We start from the raw sequence: 20,595 nt of genomic DNA, 5'->3' as shown, positions 1-20,595 counted from the left end.
ACATAAATGAACAACAATTGCATTTCTTTCCGGCGTGTATCTTAGTTTTTATTGAACAACAAAGATGACTTGAGATTCTGAGTCAATTTCAGTAAAGATCAACAGAAAAAAAAAAGACTAAAAGTCTAAAAGTAAAGCTTAGAACATGAAACAAACTCTCTTTCTCTTATCATGGAAGAGGGACTAAACTTGGAACGTACACGTAACCACAAAGGAAGGTGCCAACATAGTCATTCTCGTAGTGTAGTTCTGTCATACGTTGATTACGTAAACCACCCTCATCAATTTCATAAAGAACGATGCAAATAGGGAATTTATCACCGTCACGCACCACTCCCTCGCACCATGCAATGATACGTTTGTTCTTGGCAATGTAGTACACCGGCTGACTAGACATTTCTCTATAATCAAACAGTAGCGACGGAAGATCAGGGTTGACCACACGGAAATATTTGGTAAAGGAGACATCATCCCCATCATCAGCCAACTTGTTTGTAGCCCACACCTCAATAATGTTTGGCTCTGCTTCATCTTGCTGTAGGAAAGACAATCTATCTCCATCTAAACAGCTCAAGTAATTGTTAATATTATAGAGAGGACAAAAGCATACGTCCTTGAATGTTTCAACCGAGAAATCGAAACATAGAATGAAGTCTTCTATAATCATCTGAACAATCCTTCGAGCAAGCCAATACATGTTCCCCATAACAGACACACCTTGGCACGTCAAATCCATAGTCCAGTCAACCTTAGCATCATCAAGAGCTCTCCACGTACTCGTCTCGCAGTAATAAATCTCAACATCAGCTTCACAATGATAATGATCAGCATAACGGCGATCGGAAAACCTAAGGATCTTGTAACCATCTCGATACTTGTTAACGCCGTGTCCAATCCCGTAGTGATCAGAAGTCGTGAAACGTGTCGAGGGCTGGATCAATGCGATACGCCTCGTGAGGGGATTCCAAAGAGCGAGGTGGACGATTCTTGATTCCATGTCGCTACACATACACAACATGAGTCCGTCGCAGTGAACCATGGCTTTGATGTTTTCTAGTGGTTGGATCTCGTGTGGGATCGGTTTCTCTGAGCGTGTTATTGTCACCGGTTCCATGATTTGTACCGTCTGGTCGATTCTTAGGAACCGTCGCTCATCGGTTCTAAGGGATCTTCCCGGGGAGCGACGCAAGTGTTCGTAGATGAGCCTCTTGTTGGTGATGAGACCGTACCATTTCTTGCACGTCGGTTTAGATCGGAGTAGAGATTCAGCCGGAGTTCTGTGGAATATTTCTTCTATCATATCGAGCGGCAGCGATGACAACGACCATGAACGCTGTGAAGACGCCATGAGCCGCGCTCTGGAAGATTCGAGTAGTTTCTTGGATAAATCTTTTCCTTTCATATATATAAGAAGAAGGTGCATGCATGATTCTTTTAACCGTTAAAACCGTTAATGATTAAACTGAAACCAACATGAATCTTGTAACTTCATTGATTGGATAAAAGCAAGCGAACCGTTTTAGGTTAAACCGAACCAAATTTGTCAGATTCTGTAAACCAATTAGATCAACATAATAACAACACTGGCGGGAGTTTAAAAAGCAACACGTTTTTATGATTTATGGTAATTGCTTTTCTTGGATTCTAAGTCTTTTTTAATTATTCATACATAATTATTTCTTATAGAAAATTACCCCTATAAAAAACTTAGGGTAATTTATTTTTTATTTTTTGGGTTCTAAGTTTTCTGTATGCATGATTCAGGGTAATTTTATTTTCTTGGGGTCTAAGTTTTCTGTAGTGAGTACTCAGATTAGAAAGCTATAAGAACATGATTATCTCTAAAACTCCTAATAGGGTTTTTAATGATTTTTTAGTAATAAATTTAACCTTAAGAATTTTTATTAAGAAACTCTCATTTTGGATGGTCCAATCCAAAATGGGAGTTTCTTAATTAAGGGTTCTTAATCAATGCTACACACTTACCTCCAACACAAGCCACTGCTGCTCTCAGTTCCTCTAACGAAAACCGCTCCCATGCCATTCCTCTGCACGCTGTTCCACGGTGTGTTTCGTATGATATGATGAGTATTTCTTCAGCCATTCCATTTGCAACTTTCTCTAGCTGTGACTCTATTGTTTCTTTCCTGATTAGGTAGAAGGATTCAGTATCTAAGTCCAATGGAGCAGTCTGCACAAAGGGGAACAAAGATGAGGAGCTTTCGTTTTGTTGTATGAATGAGACAAGTAGTGAACTTCACTAACCTGGAACCGGGTTTGGAAAACACCAGGGACATCAGAAGGAACGTACTGAAGCATCTCATACTCAACTAAACAAAGCTCGATGATGAAGAAAGATAAAAGCTCCACCTAAAAACACACACAACTGACAAAACCCACATTTGATTCTCCTCTATATACCTACCAACTAAGAAGATATGGTCAAAGAAGTTATTATACAATTCTTCTTGTCAGATTGTGCAGCTTTGAGAAACCTCCTCATGAAGACATATGGAGTTGGCAGACAGAAGTTGAATTGCAATGTATTCGCCATTAACTTCTCCTGCAAGTAAACAAATCCATCACACAAACATTTATAGAGAGAGCATCCATGGTTTATGATATCTAGTGAAGAAGGATTTTTTACCATGTCAAGAACTTCTCTTCTCGTGTAAGCCTTGGCAGAGATCACGATGAGATCATCAACAACAGGGACCGAGACTTCTTCGTATTTTCAAGCGAACAACAAAGCTGTTACACCAACAAGTTGAAGCTTTTTCCTTGGGACATGTTGAGTAACCGCAAGAAACCTGTCGATGAGGTTGATTGTGAGGTAAAGCGTCTCTTCCATGAGCTCAAAATTGTAATGCACCTGCACATAACAATGGTTTAGTTAGTAAACTATTTCCGAGAAACCAAACCAGAGTAGTCTCTGTACTAACCTCAATCAAGGATGCCTCTTATCCTCACGTTGATGTCAGGCTGATTCTCCATAATCAATCAACAAATATGACTTCAAACTGTACCGGAACTTTCCAATCATGTTGCAAACAAATTCAGACACAAACAGCTTACTGAAAGGAGAGATTCTAATTTGAATCAACAATGTTAAATCCTAGAAAAAAAGATGGAAACTTTCGATGATTCATAGGTAGAAAAACCAGAGAATTGGAGGAGGACCTGCTTGCGAGAAGAGACGACGACATGAAGAGACGGCGCAGAAGACAAGAGAAGACGACGGAGAGCACGAGAGAGAAAAGAAAAAAAATGAGAGAAAAAAAAATGATATATCTTGTTTGGCTGATACGTGGTGTCAAAAACCCACTAAAGAGGTCACCAGAATCCCTTCTTAAGGATCGGTAACTATAATTATATTTATTTTTGATTTAATTAAATCACTCATTTAGCTAAAAACCCCTATTAAGGATCTGCGAGATGGTCTAAGGTTAGTTTCTAAGAATGAGAAAAGCGTACACTTCAACTAGTTATATGGTCAGCCAGGCAACATAATATACAAGAGCAATGGATAGGGTAGAAAAAAAATGAATTTTCCTGGACTTATAACAATAAATTATTGCTTTTCGTGATTTTTTTCTGTGTTTATTTTGCTGGTCTATGTTGTAGGATAGACTGATACGGTCACCATGTTATATTCTACATACGAGGACTCTAAGGATGTTATGAAACTGTACACCTCTTTGCTCTATTTAAATACATGCCATCAAAGTTTAAAAAAAAAATTATTCCTTCAATAAAACATACAATTGAAAGAGTGAAGACAGTGAACCATGTGTATCATAAGTTTTGAAAGTATACAACTGTGAACCATAACCTAAACCGTTTCAATATTGGAAACCAATGTCTAACATCATTACATTGCAGAAGATCAACAAACAAAAGACTAAAAGTCCAAAACTAAAGCTTAGAACATGAAAACATAACCTCCTTTCTCTTATCATGGAAGAGGGACTAGACTTGGAACATACACGTAACCACAAAGGAAGGTGCCAACATAGTCATTCTCGTAATGTCGCTCTGTCTCAAGTTGATTTCTTACACCACCCTCATCAATTTCATAGAGAATGATCCAAACAGGGAGTCTATCACCGTCATCCATCAGTCCCTCGCACCATGCTATGATACGTTTGTTCTTGGCAATGTAGTACACCGGATGACTAGCATTTTCTGATCTATCGATATGTAACCATGGAAGATCAGGGCTGACCACACTGAAATATTTTGTAAACGAGACATCACCCCCATCATCAGCCAACTTGCTTGAAACCCACACCTCAATAAGACTTGGCTCGTCGTTATTTTGTTGTAGCAAAGACAATCTATCTCCACCGAAACAGCTCAAGTAGTTGTAATCAAAAATGGGAGGACAAAAGCATACGTCCATGAATTTCTCAGCGGTGAAATCGAAACCTAGAATACAGCTTTCGAGCTCCTCCTCCTCCTCAACATCCCTATGAGCAAGCCAGTACATGTTCCCCATAACAGACACACCATGGCACGTGAAATCCACATTCCAATCAACCTTGGCATCATCGAGGGTTCTCCAAGAACTCGTCTCGCAGTAATAAATCTCAAAATCCACTTCAGAATGATGATGATGATGATGATTATCGTAACGGCGATCAGAAAACCTAAGGATCTTGTAACCATCTCGATACTTGTTAACGCCGTGTCCAATCCCGTAGTAATCAGAAGTCGTGAAACGTGTCGAGGGCTGGATCAGTGTGATATGCCTCGTGAGGGGGTTCCAAAGAGCGAGGTGGACGATTCTTGATTCCATGTCGCTGCACATACACAACATGAGTCCGTCGCAGTGAACCATGGCTTTGATGTTTTCTAGTGGTTGGAGCTCGTGTGGGATCGGTTTCTCTGAGCGTGTTCTTGTCACCGGTTCCATGATTTGTACCGTCTTGTCGATTCTTAGGAATCGTCTCTCATCGGTTCTACGGGATCTTCCCGGGGAGCGACGCAAGTGTTCGTAGATGAACCTCTTGTTCTTGATAAGATCGTACCATTTCTTGCACGTCGGTTTAGATCGGAGTAGAGATTCAGCCGGAGTTCTGTGGAATATTTCTTCTATCATATCGAGCGGCAGCGATGACAACGACCATGAACGCTGTGATGACGCCATGACGCGCTCTCTGAATGATTGGACGTAGTTTCTTGGATAAATCTTTTCCTTTCGTATATAGGAAGAAGATGCATGCATGGTTTTTTTAACCGTAAATGATTAAACCGAACCCAACATGAATCTTTTTAAGCAACTCACTGATTTAATATATAAGTGAACCGGTTAAGGTTAAACCGAACTAAATTGGATCCGTAAACCAATCAAATCAAAGTAACAACTAAAACTCGCGGGAATTCATCACGTATATATGATTAGGGTAAATTTCTTTTCTTGGGTTCTAAGTCTTTTTATAGTGAGTGTTCGAATTAAAAATGCGAAGTAACGGTTGGAAGGCTATATATGACGTTGTGGATCATGCATTATTTGTATGGTCCAACCACATATGACCACTTTCCAAATGATTTCATTTGTGTTGTTGAAAATATGAAAACCTCTCTTTTTATTCATAGAAAACATATGGCTTTATATAGCCTTACAACTCAATAGATAACTCTGAAAACTTAAGCTATTAAAATAGGATAACTACTAACAAGACTTGAGCCTCAAGACTCGACAAGATAAACACCAAAACAAAACCGATAATGACCAACTCAAACTCTATCATCTCCATGATTCTCGTACTTCCATTTGCTCCAACAAATCTTTCCTAAACTAAGCTTGGTTCACAAGACTTAGCTTACTCGCTGCAGAGCAAATTCCAAGTTTGTCTCTCAAGTCCTCAAATACTTCTCGTCGCAATGGTTTTGTTAAAATGTCTGCCACTTGCTCCTGTGACTCACAATGCTCCAAATATATCTCTCCATTATTAACCAACTCTCTCAGGAAGTGAAAACGTACTCCAATGTGTTTACACCTCCCATGAAACACTGGGTTCTTAGATAGTTTAATCGTCGAAGTATTGTCACACCATATCACAGTGCCTTCTTTCACACGATGTCCCAATTCCTCCAACACCCTTTTGAACCAGACTACTTGACACGCGCAGACTGATGCTGCAGCATATTCAGCTTCTGTAGTTGAGAGAGTAAAAATTGGTTGTTTTTTAGAAAGCCAAGCGACTGCTGCATCGTCCATAAGAAAGACATAACCTGAAGTACTCTTTTGGCTTTCAACGTCTCCAGCAAAATCACTATCAGTGTAAACCTGCAGCTCTCCACTTCCTCCTCTCTTGTACCAGATTCCGTAATCCAGAGTCCCTCTTAAGTACCTTAAGACTTTCTTTGCAGCTTGAACATGAAGTTGCGTGGGTTTTGACATGAACCGACTCAGAAGACTTACTGAGAATTGCAAGTCTGGTCTGGTATTGGTAATATACATGAGACTACCAATGATTTGCTTATAGAAAGTCTCATCAACTCGTTCCCCTCCATCATCAGCATCGATCTTACTCCCTGGAACCATTGGATTTCTAACGGAGTTGCAATTCTCCATGTCAAACTGTCTCAGTATCTCAAGAGCATACTTTGATTGACAAATATGAATGTCGCTTGATGTTTGCAGAACTTCGAAACCCAAAAAGTATCTCATCTTACCTAGTTCGGTCATATCAAATTCTCTTTGCATTGATTTCTTGAACTCATCCATCATCTTGAGACTGCTCCCTGTGTAGATAAGATCATCGACATAAACACTCACAATCAATGTATCACCGTTTTCTGTTTTCAGGAACAGAGTCTCCTCATTCTGTGACTTCTCAAACCCGTTCTTGACAAAATATTCTTCAATACGACTAAACCAAGCCCTTGGCGCTTGTTTCAAGCCATACAATGCCTTGTGGAGTTTGTACACCTTGTCCTCCTCTCCCAACACTTCGTACCCTTTTGGCTGCTGCACATATACTTCTTCTGAAAGAACTCCATGGAGAAAAGCAGACTTTACGTCTAGTTGATGCACTTCCTAAGATCTGTGTGCAGCTGTTGCAAGAATAGTCCTGATGGTGTCCATTCTAGCAACTGGTGCATATACCTCTGTGTAGTCTATTCCATGTTCTTGTGAGTATCCTTTAGCCACCAGTCGTGCCTTGTATTTGCTTACTTCTCCATTCTCGTTGAGTTTGGTTTTGTATAACCACTTCACACCAATGCACTTAGCTTCGTTTGGTAGCTTCACCAATTCCCAAGTTTGATTTCTCACAATCGAATTCATCTCTACATCCATAGCTTCTCTCCACTTCAGACTTTTCTCTGCTTCTTCAAAGGTGGTTGGGTCTGTGGAGTTAAACTCTACCATGTTAGCCATGTGGACTTCATCATTGTCGTCTAGATCTGCACCTTCAGTGACATAATCGTTTAAGTAACGAGGACGTCTTGTGTTTTGTCCCTCCCTGGTTTGTACAACTGGCTCGGTGTGAGGCTCTGCTGTTGCTTCTACAGGTGGTTCTGGTTCGATGTTTTGTTCTGGCGCAGCTACTGGAGTCTCATTGTCACTTCCTTCTTCTTCACTATCTTCCCAACTCACATCATCATCGTTCCAAGTGAGAACATACTCTGCTTGATGGTCTGTCTCTTCTTCCCAGTTCCAGCCCTTGTTCTCCTGAAATACCACATCCCTGCTTACCATCATCTTCTTCATTCTAGGGTTGTATAATCTATATGCCTTTGATTCTTCAGAGAACCCAACCATAACACACGCTATGCTTTTGTCATCAAGCTTGCTCCGTTTTACATCTGGCACATGTACATGTCCAATGCTTCCTGATATTCCGTGTTTTTAACGGTTTTAAACTCGTTTTGGAGCAAATAAATGGTCGGTTTTAATTAATGTTTTGGTCTATTTGATGCGTTTTGGTGTTCTTAAGTGTAATATGCAGGTTACTAGATAGCTTGAAAGAAAAGAACGCATTCGGGATTTATTCAGAAGCAAGATGGACCGAACGAGAAGTATTGATCGCACAGAGCCACAGATCGACCGATCCGGACAACGTGGATCGACCGATCCCACGCCTTCATGCCCTAGATCGACCGATCCGGTCCATGTGGATCGACCGATCTCAGGCGCTACGGGCTCCACACGCACAAACGAGCTTTTCACTCCTTTTTACCCACTCCCCTCAATAATTCACAGAAGAACTCGACTTTGGAGACTCAGAAAAGACCAGGGGCGACCAAGGAGGAGATTTAGAAGTTCTAGAGAGAAGATTTGAGTGTTTTGTATTTGTTTTGGTGTGATTTGTGAAGATTTGTAAAGGAGTTCATCTCAAAACCATTTGGAGAAGATCTTCTGAACCTTTACTCTGTTTTAATACAATCTTATCATGTTTTCTTCATCAAAATCGTTTTGTTCTTGCTTAGTTATGTGTGAGTAGTCATCTAGTTGGGTTTAGGGGTTCTCATAGGGGATTTCTTGATGTTTTGATCCATAAAACGTGTGTAGACTAAGGGATTACGTTTTGGTTCTTCATCTAATGGATTTCTTACTGCTTGAACTGAATTGATCACTTAGTTCATGATATTAGATTGTTTGATGCACCGAAAGTGATTGTTTGAACTTCCGAAAATACTTTAGATGAGCAAAGTGTCCTTAACCCTCGGAAGTTGATGTTATTGCGCTTTGTGAACATATTGAACCTGTTCTTAATGCTTGTTTAGAAATTGAAACTCAGCGGAAGTTAGTGTGGAGATTTCTATAACATAGAGAATTAACGCTACGGAAGTAGGTTAATTCTAATATCGTGTTTGAGTTCTAGACGGTTCTTAATATATCCCTGTGTCTTCCATTAATTGTATCTTGATTAAAAAGAAATCCCTGAGAATTCCCAATGCCCAACGTTTGTTTTAAAATAGTTTTCAAATCGTTTAAATCATCTTTTTACAACTTGTTTATGCTTTGTGACACTAGAGAAAATTAAATAAAAACCAACAAAAATATATCTTGTTTCGCTGTAGCTATTAACTTGTCTGCAACTCTACGTGTGATCATCGGTCCCTGTGGATTCGATCCCGTATTACTACTGCGTACTTTACTGTGCACTTGCAGTTAGATAATCGGGTTAAAACTCGAGACATCACTTCCCCACACACGGAAGTGTTCGACGCTTGGTTTGATTCCATTCCAAGCTTTTTGAGGTGTGATGTTCTTTACAGCACTTGTTGGGCACCGATTCAGGACATAGAATGTCCAGTTCGCAGCTTCAGGCCACAGATACTTTGGTGCTTTCTTTGCTGAGAGCAATGACCTAACCATGTTCATTACTGTTCGATTCTTCCGCTCTGCAATACCGTTCTACTGCGGTGTGTAGGCTGCTGTCAGTTGCCTTCTGATCCCTTCCTTATTACAGAAGTCAGAGAACTCATGTGATGTATATTCTCCTCCTCTATCTGTTCGCAGACACTTGATGTTTTTACTAGTTTCGATCTCCACTTTTCTCTTAAACATCTTGAACTGTGTGAATGCTTATGACTTTTCATTCAAGAGGTATGCCCAGGCCTTTCTACTGTAGTCGTCGATGAAGCAAAGAATATACCTCTTTCCACTAGGAGATGTAGGGCTTATAGGTCCACAGATGTCGGAATGAAGCAGTTCCAGAGTTTCTTTAGCTCTCCATATACTTTTCTTAGGAATAGGATTCCTTGGTTGTTTTCCCACTAAGCAATCAGGGCATGTGAAGCTCTGCGTATCAAATGCAGGTAGTCCCCGTACCATGTCTCTACTCTGCAACGTCTTCATTCCACGATGGCTAAGATGACCGTAGCGTTCATGCCACAGCTTTGGCACGTCCTCTGCTATTGTCTGAAAGCAATGCTGTTTTGATCTCTCTATATCATTGGTCTGTTCTATCAACATGAACAGCCTGTTTGCACTCATCTTGCTTTCAATCAGTAGTCCTCTTTCATCATGGTAGATCTTGCATATGCCCTTCTGAATCACGATAGAGATGTTCTTCTCTTGCAGCTGTCCCAGACTCATTAAATTGTTTTTGAGTTCTGGGATATGGAAAACATTATTGATTGTGTAGGTTGTGTTTCTTAGCAATATCTTCACACTTCCTTTTCCAACAACCTCCATCTTCTTATCGTTTCCCAGTTTGACTGAGTGCCTGAACTTCTCATCCATAGTTGAAAATAGCTCACGGTTTCCACTCATGTGGTTAGAGCACCCTGAGTCGAGAAACCATGTTGTCTTCTTTGTAGGCTCTCGTGCTTCTGATTGAGTCATTAATGTCAGATCAGTAGTGACTTCGTCCTCTTCTTCTTCAACATAAGCCATCAGTAACATGTCTTCACTCTCCTCAGCATAGTTCGCTTCTTCTTCCCACTTTGGGCACTCATATTGGAAGTGTCCAAGCTTATGGCACTTGTAGCATTCGACGGTGCTTCTATTTGTGAAGCCTCAACCTCGTCCTCTTCCCCTACCTCTTCCATTGAAGCTTCTTCCTCTGCTTCCTGTTCCTCTGCCTTGAGTCACAATCAACAACTTATCATCTTCCTTTTCTGGTTTTCTGAACTTCTGTTCATGTACTACCAATGAACTTTGCAGTTCCTCCAGTGTAATGTTTTCGATCTCCTTAGACTCTTCTATGGAGACTACAACATAAATAAACTTCTCACTTAAGGTTCTGAGTATTTTCTCCACCACCTTTACATCTGGCATCTCCTCTCCATTACTTCTCATCTGGTTTGTGATAGCCAGAACTCTTGTGAAATACTCTTCCACCTTCTCGGCATCTTTCATCTCAAGCAACTCAAAATCTCTTCTGAGCTTTTGAAGCAACGACCTCTTCACACGATCGTTTCCACCAAACTTCTTTTTCATTGACTCCCAGATGATCTTGGATGTTCTCCTATCCAAGATCTGCTCAAGCGTTACCCTATCAATTGATTGATAAAGGTAATGCTTCACCTTGTGGTCACTAGTCTTGGCGTTGTCAAGCAGCTCTCTCTGCTCGGTTGTCAATACTGTTGTGTCCGTCGGTTCCTCGTAGCTGGTTTCAATCACGCTCCATAATCCCTTGGCTCGGAAGAAATTCTCCATCACTTCGCTCCAGTGATCCCAATGGCCGTAGAACTGCGACAACTTCATCTTATCATCTCCCATCTCTCAGGTTTTTGCAACGGAGCTCTGATACCACTTTGTAAAGTATAAAGCTCTGCTACGAAATATGAAAACCTCTCTGTTTATTCATAGAAAACATATGGCTTTATATAGCCTTACAACTCAATAGAAAACTCTGAAAACTTAAGCTATTAAAATAGGATAACTACTAACAAGACTTGAGCCTCAAGACTCGACAAGATAAACACCGAAACAAAACCGATAATGACCAACTCAAACTCTATCATCTCCATGATTCTCGTACTTCCATTTGCTCCGACAGACCATAACCCAAATCCTCTCAAGAATGTCATAAAACAAAAGCCAATGTCGATTACAGTAACATTTTTTACAGTGGAGAAGATCAACAACACAAAGACTAAAACTAAACTTAGAACATGAAACAAAACCCTCTCTCTCTCTCTCTCTCTTGTCCACCTCTTATACAGGAAGAGGGACCAGACTTGGAACGTACACGTAGCCACAAAAGAAAGTCCCAAAATAGCCATACCCGCAGTGTCGTTCTGTCTCAAGTTGTGTTCTTACCCCACCCTCATCGATTTCATTAAAAATGATGCAAGTAGGAGGAATCTCATCATCACCTCCAAATACCTCTCGCTCGCACCATGCTATGATACGTTTATGCTTGCCAATGAAGTATACCGGATTAGCCATATCTGTATGGTCCAGTAACGCCGGAACATCTGATCGTGACACACTGAAATACTTGGTGAACAAGACATCCACATCAGCCAACTTGTTTGTAAGCCACACCACAATATGCCATGGTTCTTCTTCATCTTGCTGTAGCAAAGACAAGCTATCTCCATCGAAACAAGCTAGATAATTATTGAAAGCGGGAGGAGGACAAAAGCATACGTCCTTGAATCTCTCAACAGAGAAATCGAAACCTAGAATATATTGTTCATCATCTTTACTAGCAACCCAGTACATGTTCCCCATCACAGCCGCACCTTTGCACGAGAGGTCTACTTGCCAATCAACCTCGGTGTCAAGAGTTCTCCAGGAGTTAGTCTTGCACTCGTATACCTCAACCTCCGGTCCATCTTCATCATACGTAACATTATGATCATAGCGGTGATCAGTAAACCTCAGGATCTTGTACTCATAACGAGACTTCTTGATTTCGTATCCAATTCCGTAGTAATCAGATGTTGTGAAACACGTCGAGGGTTTCATCCATGTGATTTTCTTCAAAACGGGATTCCAAAGTGCGAGGTTGGTGTTTCTGTAATTAAAGTAACCACACATACAGAGCAAGAGCCCATCGCAGTGAACCATCGTTCTTACACCATATGGACGTTGGAACTCTTTTGGGAGTGGTGTCTCTGAGCGTGTTCTTGTCACCGGATCCAAGATTTGCACCGTACCAACGGTTCTTACGAATCTTTTGCGAGAGCGATCGAGGTGATTGTAGATGAATCTCTTGCTGGTGATGAGAGAGTACCATTCCTTGCACGTCGGTTTTGCTCGGATCAGAGATTCAGGCGGAGCCCTGTAGAGTATTTCTTCTATTAACTCCGGTGGCAGCGTCGACAACGACCAGGAACGCTTTGAAGAATCCATGGGCGCTCTCTGAAAGATTGAGTCGTATCAGAGGTTCTTGGAAGCAACTAACAATATGTGGTTCTTTTATAACCGTTAAAACAGTTAAAAATATTCAACCGAACTAGAACCATGAATCGTGTTAAGCACATTAATGAAATTAAATACGGAAAGCGAACCGGCTAAGGTTCAACCGAACCAAATTGGTGACATTCGCGTAAACCAAATTAATAGTCTATTCCTATAAACCAAGCGAACCGAATTAAGATTTAACCGAACCAAAAACATGAATCGTTTAAACTCGGTGAAACTAAATAAAGCAAGCGAACCGGTTAAGGTTAAACCGAACCAAAGAAGAGTTATGTAAGTAGTAGTTACAAGTGAATATTTGTTGGGTATGGGTCTGACCCTCCCTAAAGACCCACAAGATAGTTATCTTAACACATGACTATGTGGGAGAAACTCGGTTCGTCGACTCGAGAGCGACCGATCAGCTCGACTTGAGACTATTTTTAGCCGACCAAACGAGCGACTGGAAGCAGTCGATTCGACAACTCGAAACAGCGGCCCGACAGTTCGACCCAATTGACGAAAAGACCCATTAGATCAAGACGAATTAGGTACACGAGCAACCGCCTGTAAAAGGGGAGAAAGAGGTAGCGAAGGAGGGATCCGCAAATGACCACACACTTACTTTCGGCTAGAAACTAGGGTTTTATATCTTTACTCTCGCCGACTTGTACCTTCCGGCGAACTAGCTTTCGCCGGCTAGTTTCCACCACTTCTTTCCTTTTTTGTAACACCACGAACGATTCCTTGATCTAATAAACGCCTTTGTCTCAACCCACCGACGAGTTCTCGTCCCTTTCTCTTTACTAGTTTATCGGTTCAAACAATATTCATGTTAAGAGTTAGTTAATAAGATTAGTCTACGAAACTAAAAGTATGTAACTAGTAAGATAACTAAGTTTAAAAATGATTTGAGAGTTGATAATTGAGAGTTGATAAGAGAGTTGTTAGATAAGCTCTAGAATGTAAGATGAGTATAAGAACTAGAAGTATAGATTAGATGTAAGTCAGCAAGGAAACATGCTTAGCGCAGGTAAACATGATTGTAAGAAAGAAAGCAAAAATGAATGAAAAATCAGTTCGGTAAAATAAAGTTTTGCACAGACAAAAACAGAGAAAACATATAAAAAGTGTTAGAGAATAAGGAAGATTAATAAGAGAGTGAAAAAACCTGAGTAAGAATCTCAACAAGGGACTGATTATCATTGTTCCGAAAAGCTCTTTCCTACTAGTAGCATTGTGTTATTATGTTTCATAAGTTTTGTTGAAAATGATACAACTATGGACCATAACCTAAACCCTCTCAAGATTGTCATACAAAAACCAATGTCAGTTTCAGTAAAGCCAACCGAACCGTGTCTTTCTTGCTTCTTTCCCTCCGGAATTCAATCTAATAATAATCTGTTAGTGTTGTTAATAAGTTTAGTTTGTTACTCATTTGCGATACAAATGTTTTTATCAGAAAAATGTTACAAACACAATGCTCTGCATTCTTCAAATATTTTCTAGGGGTAATCTGTAGATTTTTCTTTACTCTTTATATATAAATAGAATTCAATCAAACTTTACTACAAAATGATTTTTTTTTTTTCTCTTTTTTTTCTTTATCAAATTGAGCTAATTGCAGTTTTTCATAAGTTGCATTTTCATAAGTATCTGTGAACCATAACCTAAACCCTCTCAAGATTGTCATACAAAAACCAAAACCAATGTCATTTTCAGTAACATATATACAGCGCAGAGTATCAACAACACAAAGACTAAAACGAAAGCTTAGAAGACAGAACCAAAACCCTCTTATCCACCCCTTATACCGGAAGAGGGACTAGACTTGGAACGTATACGTAGCCACAAAGAAAAGTCCCAGAATAGCCAGACCCGTAGTGTCGCTCTGTCTCAAGCTGTCTTCTTACCCCACCCTCATCAATTTCATAGAAAATGACGCAAGTAGGAGGAATCTTATCATCACCATCATACACATCTCCCTCGCACCATGCCATAACGCGTTTGTGCTTCCCAACGCAGTACACCGGATGAGCCATATCTGTATGGAACAGTAACGCCGGAAGATCGGGGCGGGACACGCTGAAATACTTGCTGAACAAGACATCCCCATCACCAGCCAACTTGCTTGAAACCCACACCTCAATCGGGCTTGTCGTTTCTTGATCTTGCTGTAGCAAAGACAATCTATCTCCATCGAAACAGGCTAGATAATTATCGCCACGAGAGGGAGGAGCAAAGCATACGTCCTTGAACGTTTCAGCTGAGAAATCGAAACCTAGAATGTAGCTTCTGTGCTTCTTCTCAGCTTCCCAATACTTCTGAGCAAACCAGTACATGTTACCCATCACGGACACGCCTTTGCACGTGATATCTACATCCCAGCAATCAACCTTGGCATCGCCAAGAGTTCTCCACGAACGAGTCTTGCACTCATATATCTCAACCTCTGCTTCATCGTCATCGTCATCTTCATCTTCATCATAATAATCATCATGACGCATATAATGATCATAGCGGCGCTCATAAAACCTCAAGATCTTGTAATCATAACGAGACTTGTTGATGTCGTATCCGATCCCGTAGTAATCAGAAGGCGTGAAACACTTGGACGGTTTGATCCATCTGAGTTCCCTCAAAACGGGATTCCAAAGCGCGAGGTTGGTCTTTCTATATTGAAAGTGACCACGCATACACAACATGAGTCCATCGCAGTGTATCATCACATTTACATCGTACGGACGTTGGAGCTCTTTCGGGAGTGGTGAATCTGAGCGTCTTCTTGTCACCGGATCCATGATCTGTACTACTGTCTCATCGGTTCTTATGAATCTTTGCGGGGAGCGACGCAAGTGTTCGTAGATGAATCTTCTGCTGGTGATGAGAGCGTGCCATTGCTTGCACGTCGGTTTTGACCGGAGTAGAGATTCAGGCGGAGCCCTGTAGAGTATTTCTTCTATTATCTCCGGTGGCAACGAAGACAACGTCCACGAACGCTTCGAAGACGCCATGGACCCCGCTCTGAAAGATTCGAGTCGTTTCAGAGGTTCTTGAAAGAAGGAAACGACTAACTAAACAATCTGTGGTTCTTTTAACCGTTAAAACTGTTAAAAACCAAAACCATGAAATCGGTTAAGCACATTAATTAAAATTAAATACAGAAAGCGAACCGGTTAAGGTTAAACCGAGCCAAATTGGTGACATTCGCGTAAACCAATCTAATAGTCTATTCCTATAATCCAAGCGAACCAGTTAAAGATTTAACCGAACCAAAAACATCAATCCTCATCCGCTCACGTGTCAAAATATATCCGCTCACGTGTCAAAATATAGTGAATCGTTTAAACTGGGTGAAATTAAATAAAGCAAACGAACCGGTGAAAGTTAAACCGAACCAAATTGGTGACATTATATTCTTATTTTCCCTCCGGAATTTTTCAATTCCGATCCCGAGAGAGGCGACGCGAAGGGGGCATTAGGGTTTATACTCCGCCTTCGCGATGGTGCGAACGAGAACGGCGGTGCTTAAAGTCGACGATCACGCCGTTGAAGGTTCGATGTTAGCCTTGCTTAGCTCACATTTCGAGAGATCCTTTCAATCGGATCTCATATGGTTTCGTTTCGATCTAGATTTGTAAATTGAATCTCAGCTAATTGCTTTGGAGTTTCGTTGTTCTTTATCGATTGTTAGAGTTTGATTCTGTTATATTGGAGTGTTCGTATGATGATTTAGCTACGTTTGGATTTGGTTGCGTTTGAAATTATATAGGTGTTTCTACTAACAAAGCGAAAGGAGAGAAGATGATTCAGGATCTTCCGATGAACAGTGCACAGAGAAGAACACTGGGAGATATAACTAACTTGCCGAATCAGAAAATGATGCTGAACCATGGAGCGAATCAGCAGCAGCAATCTTTGTCACTCTCTGAAAAACTTCAGAAGGCAAATGTTTATTGAGTTCATTAAAAATGTTTATGACGTTCTCTACCTTATTCAAACGCATTCTCTTTTTATTTTTGCAGGAAAACATGAGACTGATGAAAGCCCTCACGGAGAGAAAGTATGAGACTTGTGACTATTTTGTGTACGTTGATTTGCTGCTAATGATTATTGTTGTTTTTTTTGTGACCATAGTGCAATCATTGAGAGGACTGGAAGTGAGCTGCAGAGATATAGGATCAACTTACAGATGGTGCAAGCACAGAACTTGCAGCTTTCCCAGACCAACACTCGTATCTTGGCGGTATATCTCATTTTTGATTGATTGATTTGGATATATGATTTGGGAGCTCTTTGGTTACAATGGGTTTCCAAAGTTATTTTTCATTATTGTTTCAGGAGATCAGAACAAGCAAAGACCAAGTATGTTCCTAGTCTGGAACCCAAGTTGCTTAAACACAGGACTGTTTAATCAATAACTATAAGTTCTTCAGCGGGAATTTTCTGTGTATTTCAGCTGAAGGCACTTCAGCACGAACTTAGTTGCAAGAACGGGGTACTCATGGCTAGGAAACTGCCGCTTGAGGTCTGTTTTATTTTGTATGTTAGTTTCCGATTACCATATTTATTACATAGTTGAGAGGGTGTAAACTTTTCTTTCCAGCCACAAAAGCTTCCATGTACACACCACGATGCATCAGAAGACAAGGTACTTATGAGCATTGGCTTTTGCGAACCTCTGAAAGTAGGACATTAGCACCATACTAGTAGATTGTTCAAACTTTTTGTTGTAACTCTCAGGATCGTGCAAACGCTTCTCATGGGGCTTCCGGAGTCTTTCATCCAAATGGCGAGGATCATAAGGCTGGTAAGAAAAGCAACGGTTAAGATTATAGTGGTAGCGTTTTGGCTATCATTGTGGAGCATTGGAACCTCTTAAAACCTTTACCCTATCACCGTTCTGTTTTAAGCTTCAGAGAGTTCTGACTGTAACTCATTGCAAATAAATGACAAAGCCAACAATAAAAGGTCCAGTTTCTCTCTTGCTAAGTCTGCCTTTTGTTACATCCACTGTCTTGTACAAACTTGTCATTCTGGATTTGTCTTTTTTCCTTAGAGCAGAGTTTCTGGAAGGTCGAATCCCGCCAATTCCGAAGTATTAGATATAATTGGCAGACCAGGAGAGTCAGCACAGACAACCAATATGATCAGGAGGTCTGCAATAAGCGTTAGGCCATGTTTATAAGTAGAGTGCCGTTTTGAAGGTTGCTAAAATTGCGATTTTCATATTTCTCAGGGTTTCTTTGAGAAGACAGTCTAGGAGATTTAATATCCAAGAGCTAGGCGTGACTGAAAACTTTGGTATACATGATGATCAAGAATCTGCTGCAAAAGCCGGGTTTGTATAAGCTCCATTTGTTCTCTCCTTTTCCACTCTTCTTGCTTGATAACTTGTTCATAAATGATGCCATTTCAGATGCTCTGCGAGTGATCTGTCCATCGGGTCTAAGCCCGAAACAGTAGAGCTACATGACACGAAAGAGATAACCGGGAGAAGCAGGTTTTTGTAGTGATAGATAAAATTTCATCTATTCCTCAGAATAAAAGAGTTAAGACTGTTGTAACTAAATGTATACTTGACAGAAGAGTCTCTTCAAGAAGACATTCGACAGAAGTTACATCTCAGAGAGACATCAAAGTATCCACAGATCCTCCGTTGCACGATGACATTGTTGAGGAGTCTAGTCAGGTATCATCTTCAGTTTCAACAGAGCTTAAAAGAGAATCAAAGAACAAACCAACAGGCGATGAAGCAGAGGAGATGAGAGAAACATATGTTGGGAGACCTTCAAGGCAAGCTGCAGGAAAAATCAAATCATACAAAGAAGTCTCACTTAAGGATAAGATGCGAAGGGACTTCTGATGGAAAATCGTCTAAAGCCTTCATTCTTTGTTGAAACAGGTGCTATAATCCAACCACAAATTCACAATGTTCTATAATATGTGTAGGGCGTTTTTGCTTCAATGAGAGCTAACGAGTGATCTTGCTACTATACAACTATACAAGCGACATTGTAACGGCTATGTATGCAAATTGAAACTTGGGTGCTGTCTTGTCTTCTTATTCTGGAACCTAATCTGGATTTACTTTTTTCTGCTGTTCTTGTTTTTAACTAGTGTAGCTGGTCTCTGACACTTGCATTATTAGAGTTATACAATTTTGGAGTTCACCAAATCAAAGTTATACTTTTGTCCACATCAATTATATATACTTCGTCGAGTTTAAATTCGGATTAGTTAACATCATTTGAATTTGATTTATCTTATATATTAAAATAGAAGTTATGACTTCTTTCATGCGTGATTTTTTAATTTGGACCATTACTAGAAATCTTATTAAGACTAATAATACATAGAATCCTTAAAATATTTTAATCATAATATCTTTTGATATCTTTTCATTTTAAATATAATTATATTTATCTTAAAATTTGAACAAATTTGTTTTAAAAGATTTTTACAAGATCTTCATTTTTGAAATTATATTTAAATATTTTCATTAATTTCAAAATTAATTATTATACATTAATATTTAGTTATCATTTATAAAATGAAAAATAAAAATTTATATAATATTTTATCTATTATATAATCATAATCAATCATATTAAAAGAAAATTACTATGTTGAGCTAAATATAATAAAATTATATTAAATTTATATATTTTAAATATTTTATTTTCGTAAGTATAAAATATTTATGTTCAAAAATAAAATCTAATATGTTGGTAAGATAGGTTAACATTAGCAAACTATATAATACATTTATAAAAATTAACATGTATTTCTTTAAAGCTAATAATATAAAAAATTTGTAACTACTTTAATCATAATATAGTTTCATTTTAAATATAATATATATTTATATATTATATTTTAAAAATTCTAATAAATCTGTGTAAAATATTTTAACAATAACTTAACGTATTTTAAGTTATCGATTATAAAATGAAAAAATAAATAAATTATATCTACTTTATAGTCATGATCATGTTAACATAAAATTATTATACTTAAATATGTTAAAAGTATATTCAATTGATAAATTTAGACTGTATAATACATGTCTAAAAATTAACATATCTTAGACTTTTATATATACAATAATATATTATCTAAAATGAATAAGTACAAAAATATTGGTAAAAAGAAATCCAACTTTGAAAGACGGGTCAGAATTTAGCATAAATTAAATACAAAATAATTTTGAAATATGTTTTCTCATGAATATATTAAAATTGTGCTTAATATCTAAATGCAAATATAATAAGATAAACATATAATAAGAAGTGACAAATACATACGGTTTTAAACAATTGATTAATTATAACATGTAAATTATAAAATTATTGTATTTGAAATAGTTATATAAACATTTAAGTATATGATTAACGTTAAAATATATACCATTAATGTTATAAAATAATAATTTATGTATAGAAAAGTGAAAACAAACATCTGCGCGGTTGCGCAGATCAAAATCTAGTTTAAGAATTAAGACCGTAACCTCACAAAAGAATTTTTTTTTTGGGACAGAACTGCTAAACATATTGTTTTCTTTATTTATTTTTAATTAATGGTAAAATGCAATCAGTATATAAAAACCGACGGTGGACCAACCAACTTCTATTCGAGAAGTCAAATTTTTACGGGCAGCCTTTCAAACAATGACCAAATCGCTTATAAACACATCAGAACATCCAATTACTAAAAGAAACAAAAACAAAAAAAAAAAAAAAAAATGTTTCGTCTAACAATAATCCTGATCCTTTTAAGCG

At 38.9% G+C, this 20,595-nt stretch overlaps 5 protein-coding genes across 10 annotated transcripts; 1 reads left to right on the top strand and 4 right to left on the bottom strand.

Moving 5' to 3' along the window:
• Positions 1-3: 3 nt before the first annotated feature.
• LOC106443516 (putative F-box only protein 15) lies at positions 4-3,317 on the bottom strand. 5 transcript variants are annotated; one of them, XM_048744746.1, is made up of 7 exons: positions 3,181-3,285; positions 2,943-3,020; positions 2,648-2,872; positions 2,467-2,563; positions 2,266-2,372; positions 1,987-2,191; positions 4-1,395 (listed from the first exon to the last, which is right to left on the bottom strand). In XM_048744746.1, the coding sequence occupies exons 3-7, from the start codon at positions 2,648-2,650 to the stop codon at positions 170-172; spliced, it is 1,638 nt and encodes a 545-aa protein (XP_048600703.1). In that variant the 5' UTR covers positions 2,651-2,872; positions 2,943-3,020; positions 3,181-3,285; the 3' UTR covers positions 4-169. The 5 variants fall into 5 exon arrangements, with proteins under 5 accessions (XP_048600703.1, XP_048600702.1, XP_048600701.1 ...); XM_048744745.1 differs by having other exon boundaries at positions 2,943-3,031; positions 3,181-3,269; XM_048744744.1 differs by having other exon boundaries at positions 2,943-3,317.
• Positions 3,318-3,955: 638 nt separating this feature from the next.
• On the bottom strand, positions 3,956-5,149 carry LOC106351146 (putative F-box only protein 15). The gene has a single exon (XM_013790967.3). The coding sequence runs from the start codon at positions 5,147-5,149 to the stop codon at positions 3,956-3,958; it is 1,194 nt and encodes a 397-aa protein (XP_013646421.2).
• Positions 5,150-10,449: 5,300 nt separating this feature from the next.
• Positions 10,450-14,016, bottom strand: LOC106380365 (putative F-box only protein 15). The gene has a single exon (XM_013820127.3). The coding sequence runs from the start codon at positions 12,764-12,766 to the stop codon at positions 11,621-11,623; it is 1,146 nt and encodes a 381-aa protein (XP_013675581.2). The 5' UTR covers positions 12,767-14,016; the 3' UTR covers positions 10,450-11,620.
• Positions 14,017-14,066: 50 nt separating this feature from the next.
• On the bottom strand, positions 14,067-15,983 carry LOC106380357 (F-box protein At3g08750). The gene has a single exon (XM_013820120.3). The coding sequence runs from the start codon at positions 15,826-15,828 to the stop codon at positions 14,623-14,625; it is 1,206 nt and encodes a 401-aa protein (XP_013675574.1). The 5' UTR covers positions 15,829-15,983; the 3' UTR covers positions 14,067-14,622.
• Positions 15,984-16,205: 222 nt separating this feature from the next.
• On the top strand, positions 16,206-18,919 carry LOC106379396 (SHUGOSHIN 1). Of its 2 annotated transcripts, none has more exons than XM_013819362.3 (13): positions 16,206-16,369; positions 16,587-16,759; positions 16,840-16,877; positions 16,952-17,060; positions 17,156-17,179; positions 17,274-17,342; positions 17,421-17,465; positions 17,558-17,624; positions 17,728-17,785; positions 17,879-17,971; positions 18,054-18,155; positions 18,234-18,317; positions 18,404-18,919. In XM_013819362.3, exons 1-13 carry the CDS (start codon positions 16,318-16,320, stop codon positions 18,678-18,680), a joined length of 1,191 nt encoding a protein of 396 aa, XP_013674816.1. In that variant the 5' UTR covers positions 16,206-16,317; the 3' UTR covers positions 18,681-18,919. The 2 variants fall into 2 exon arrangements, with proteins under 2 accessions (XP_013674816.1, XP_013674814.1); XM_013819360.3 differs by having other exon boundaries at positions 16,208-16,369; positions 18,401-18,919.
• Positions 18,920-20,595: the final 1,676 nt, after the last annotated feature.

Source organism: Brassica napus, chromosome C1, assembly GCF_020379485.1.
Source record: "Brassica napus cultivar Da-Ae chromosome C1, Da-Ae, whole genome shotgun sequence".
Lineage (NCBI taxonomy): Eukaryota > Viridiplantae > Streptophyta > Magnoliopsida > Brassicales > Brassicaceae > Brassica > Brassica napus.
Note: the sequence above shows the minus strand (reverse complement) of the source record. Positions and strands in the feature narration are given on the sequence as shown.

Bases quoted from the DNA above. Each gene is read 5' to 3' on its own strand.
- LOC106379396 (XM_013819360.3), top strand. From the start codon at position 16,318: ATGGTGCGAACGAGAACGGCGGTGCTTAAAGTCGACGATCACGCCGTT. The intron at 17,343-17,420 runs GTCTGTTTTATT...TTTTCTTTCCAG, and splicing joins CTAGGAAACTGCCGCTTGAG to CCACAAAAGCTTCCATGTAC. The intron at 17,786-17,878 runs GTCCAGTTTCTC...TCCTTAGAGCAG, and splicing joins GACAAAGCCAACAATAAAAG to AGTTTCTGGAAGGTCGAATC.
- LOC106380357 (XM_013820120.3), bottom strand. From the start codon at position 15,828: ATGGCGTCTTCGAAGCGTTCGTGGACGTTGTCTTCGTTGCCACCGGAG.
- LOC106351146 (XM_013790967.3), bottom strand. From the start codon at position 5,149: ATGGCGTCATCACAGCGTTCATGGTCGTTGTCATCGCTGCCGCTCGAT.
- LOC106380365 (XM_013820127.3), bottom strand. From the start codon at position 12,766: ATGGATTCTTCAAAGCGTTCCTGGTCGTTGTCGACGCTGCCACCGGAG.
- LOC106443516 (XM_048744744.1), bottom strand. The intron at 2,373-2,466 runs AGAATTGTATAA...GTGTGTGTTTTT, and splicing joins AGCTGCACAATCTGACAAGA to AGGTGGAGCTTTTATCTTTC. The intron at 2,192-2,265 runs GTTAGTGAAGTT...CCCTTTGTGCAG, and splicing joins TTTTCCAAACCCGGTTCCAG to ACTGCTCCATTGGACTTAGA.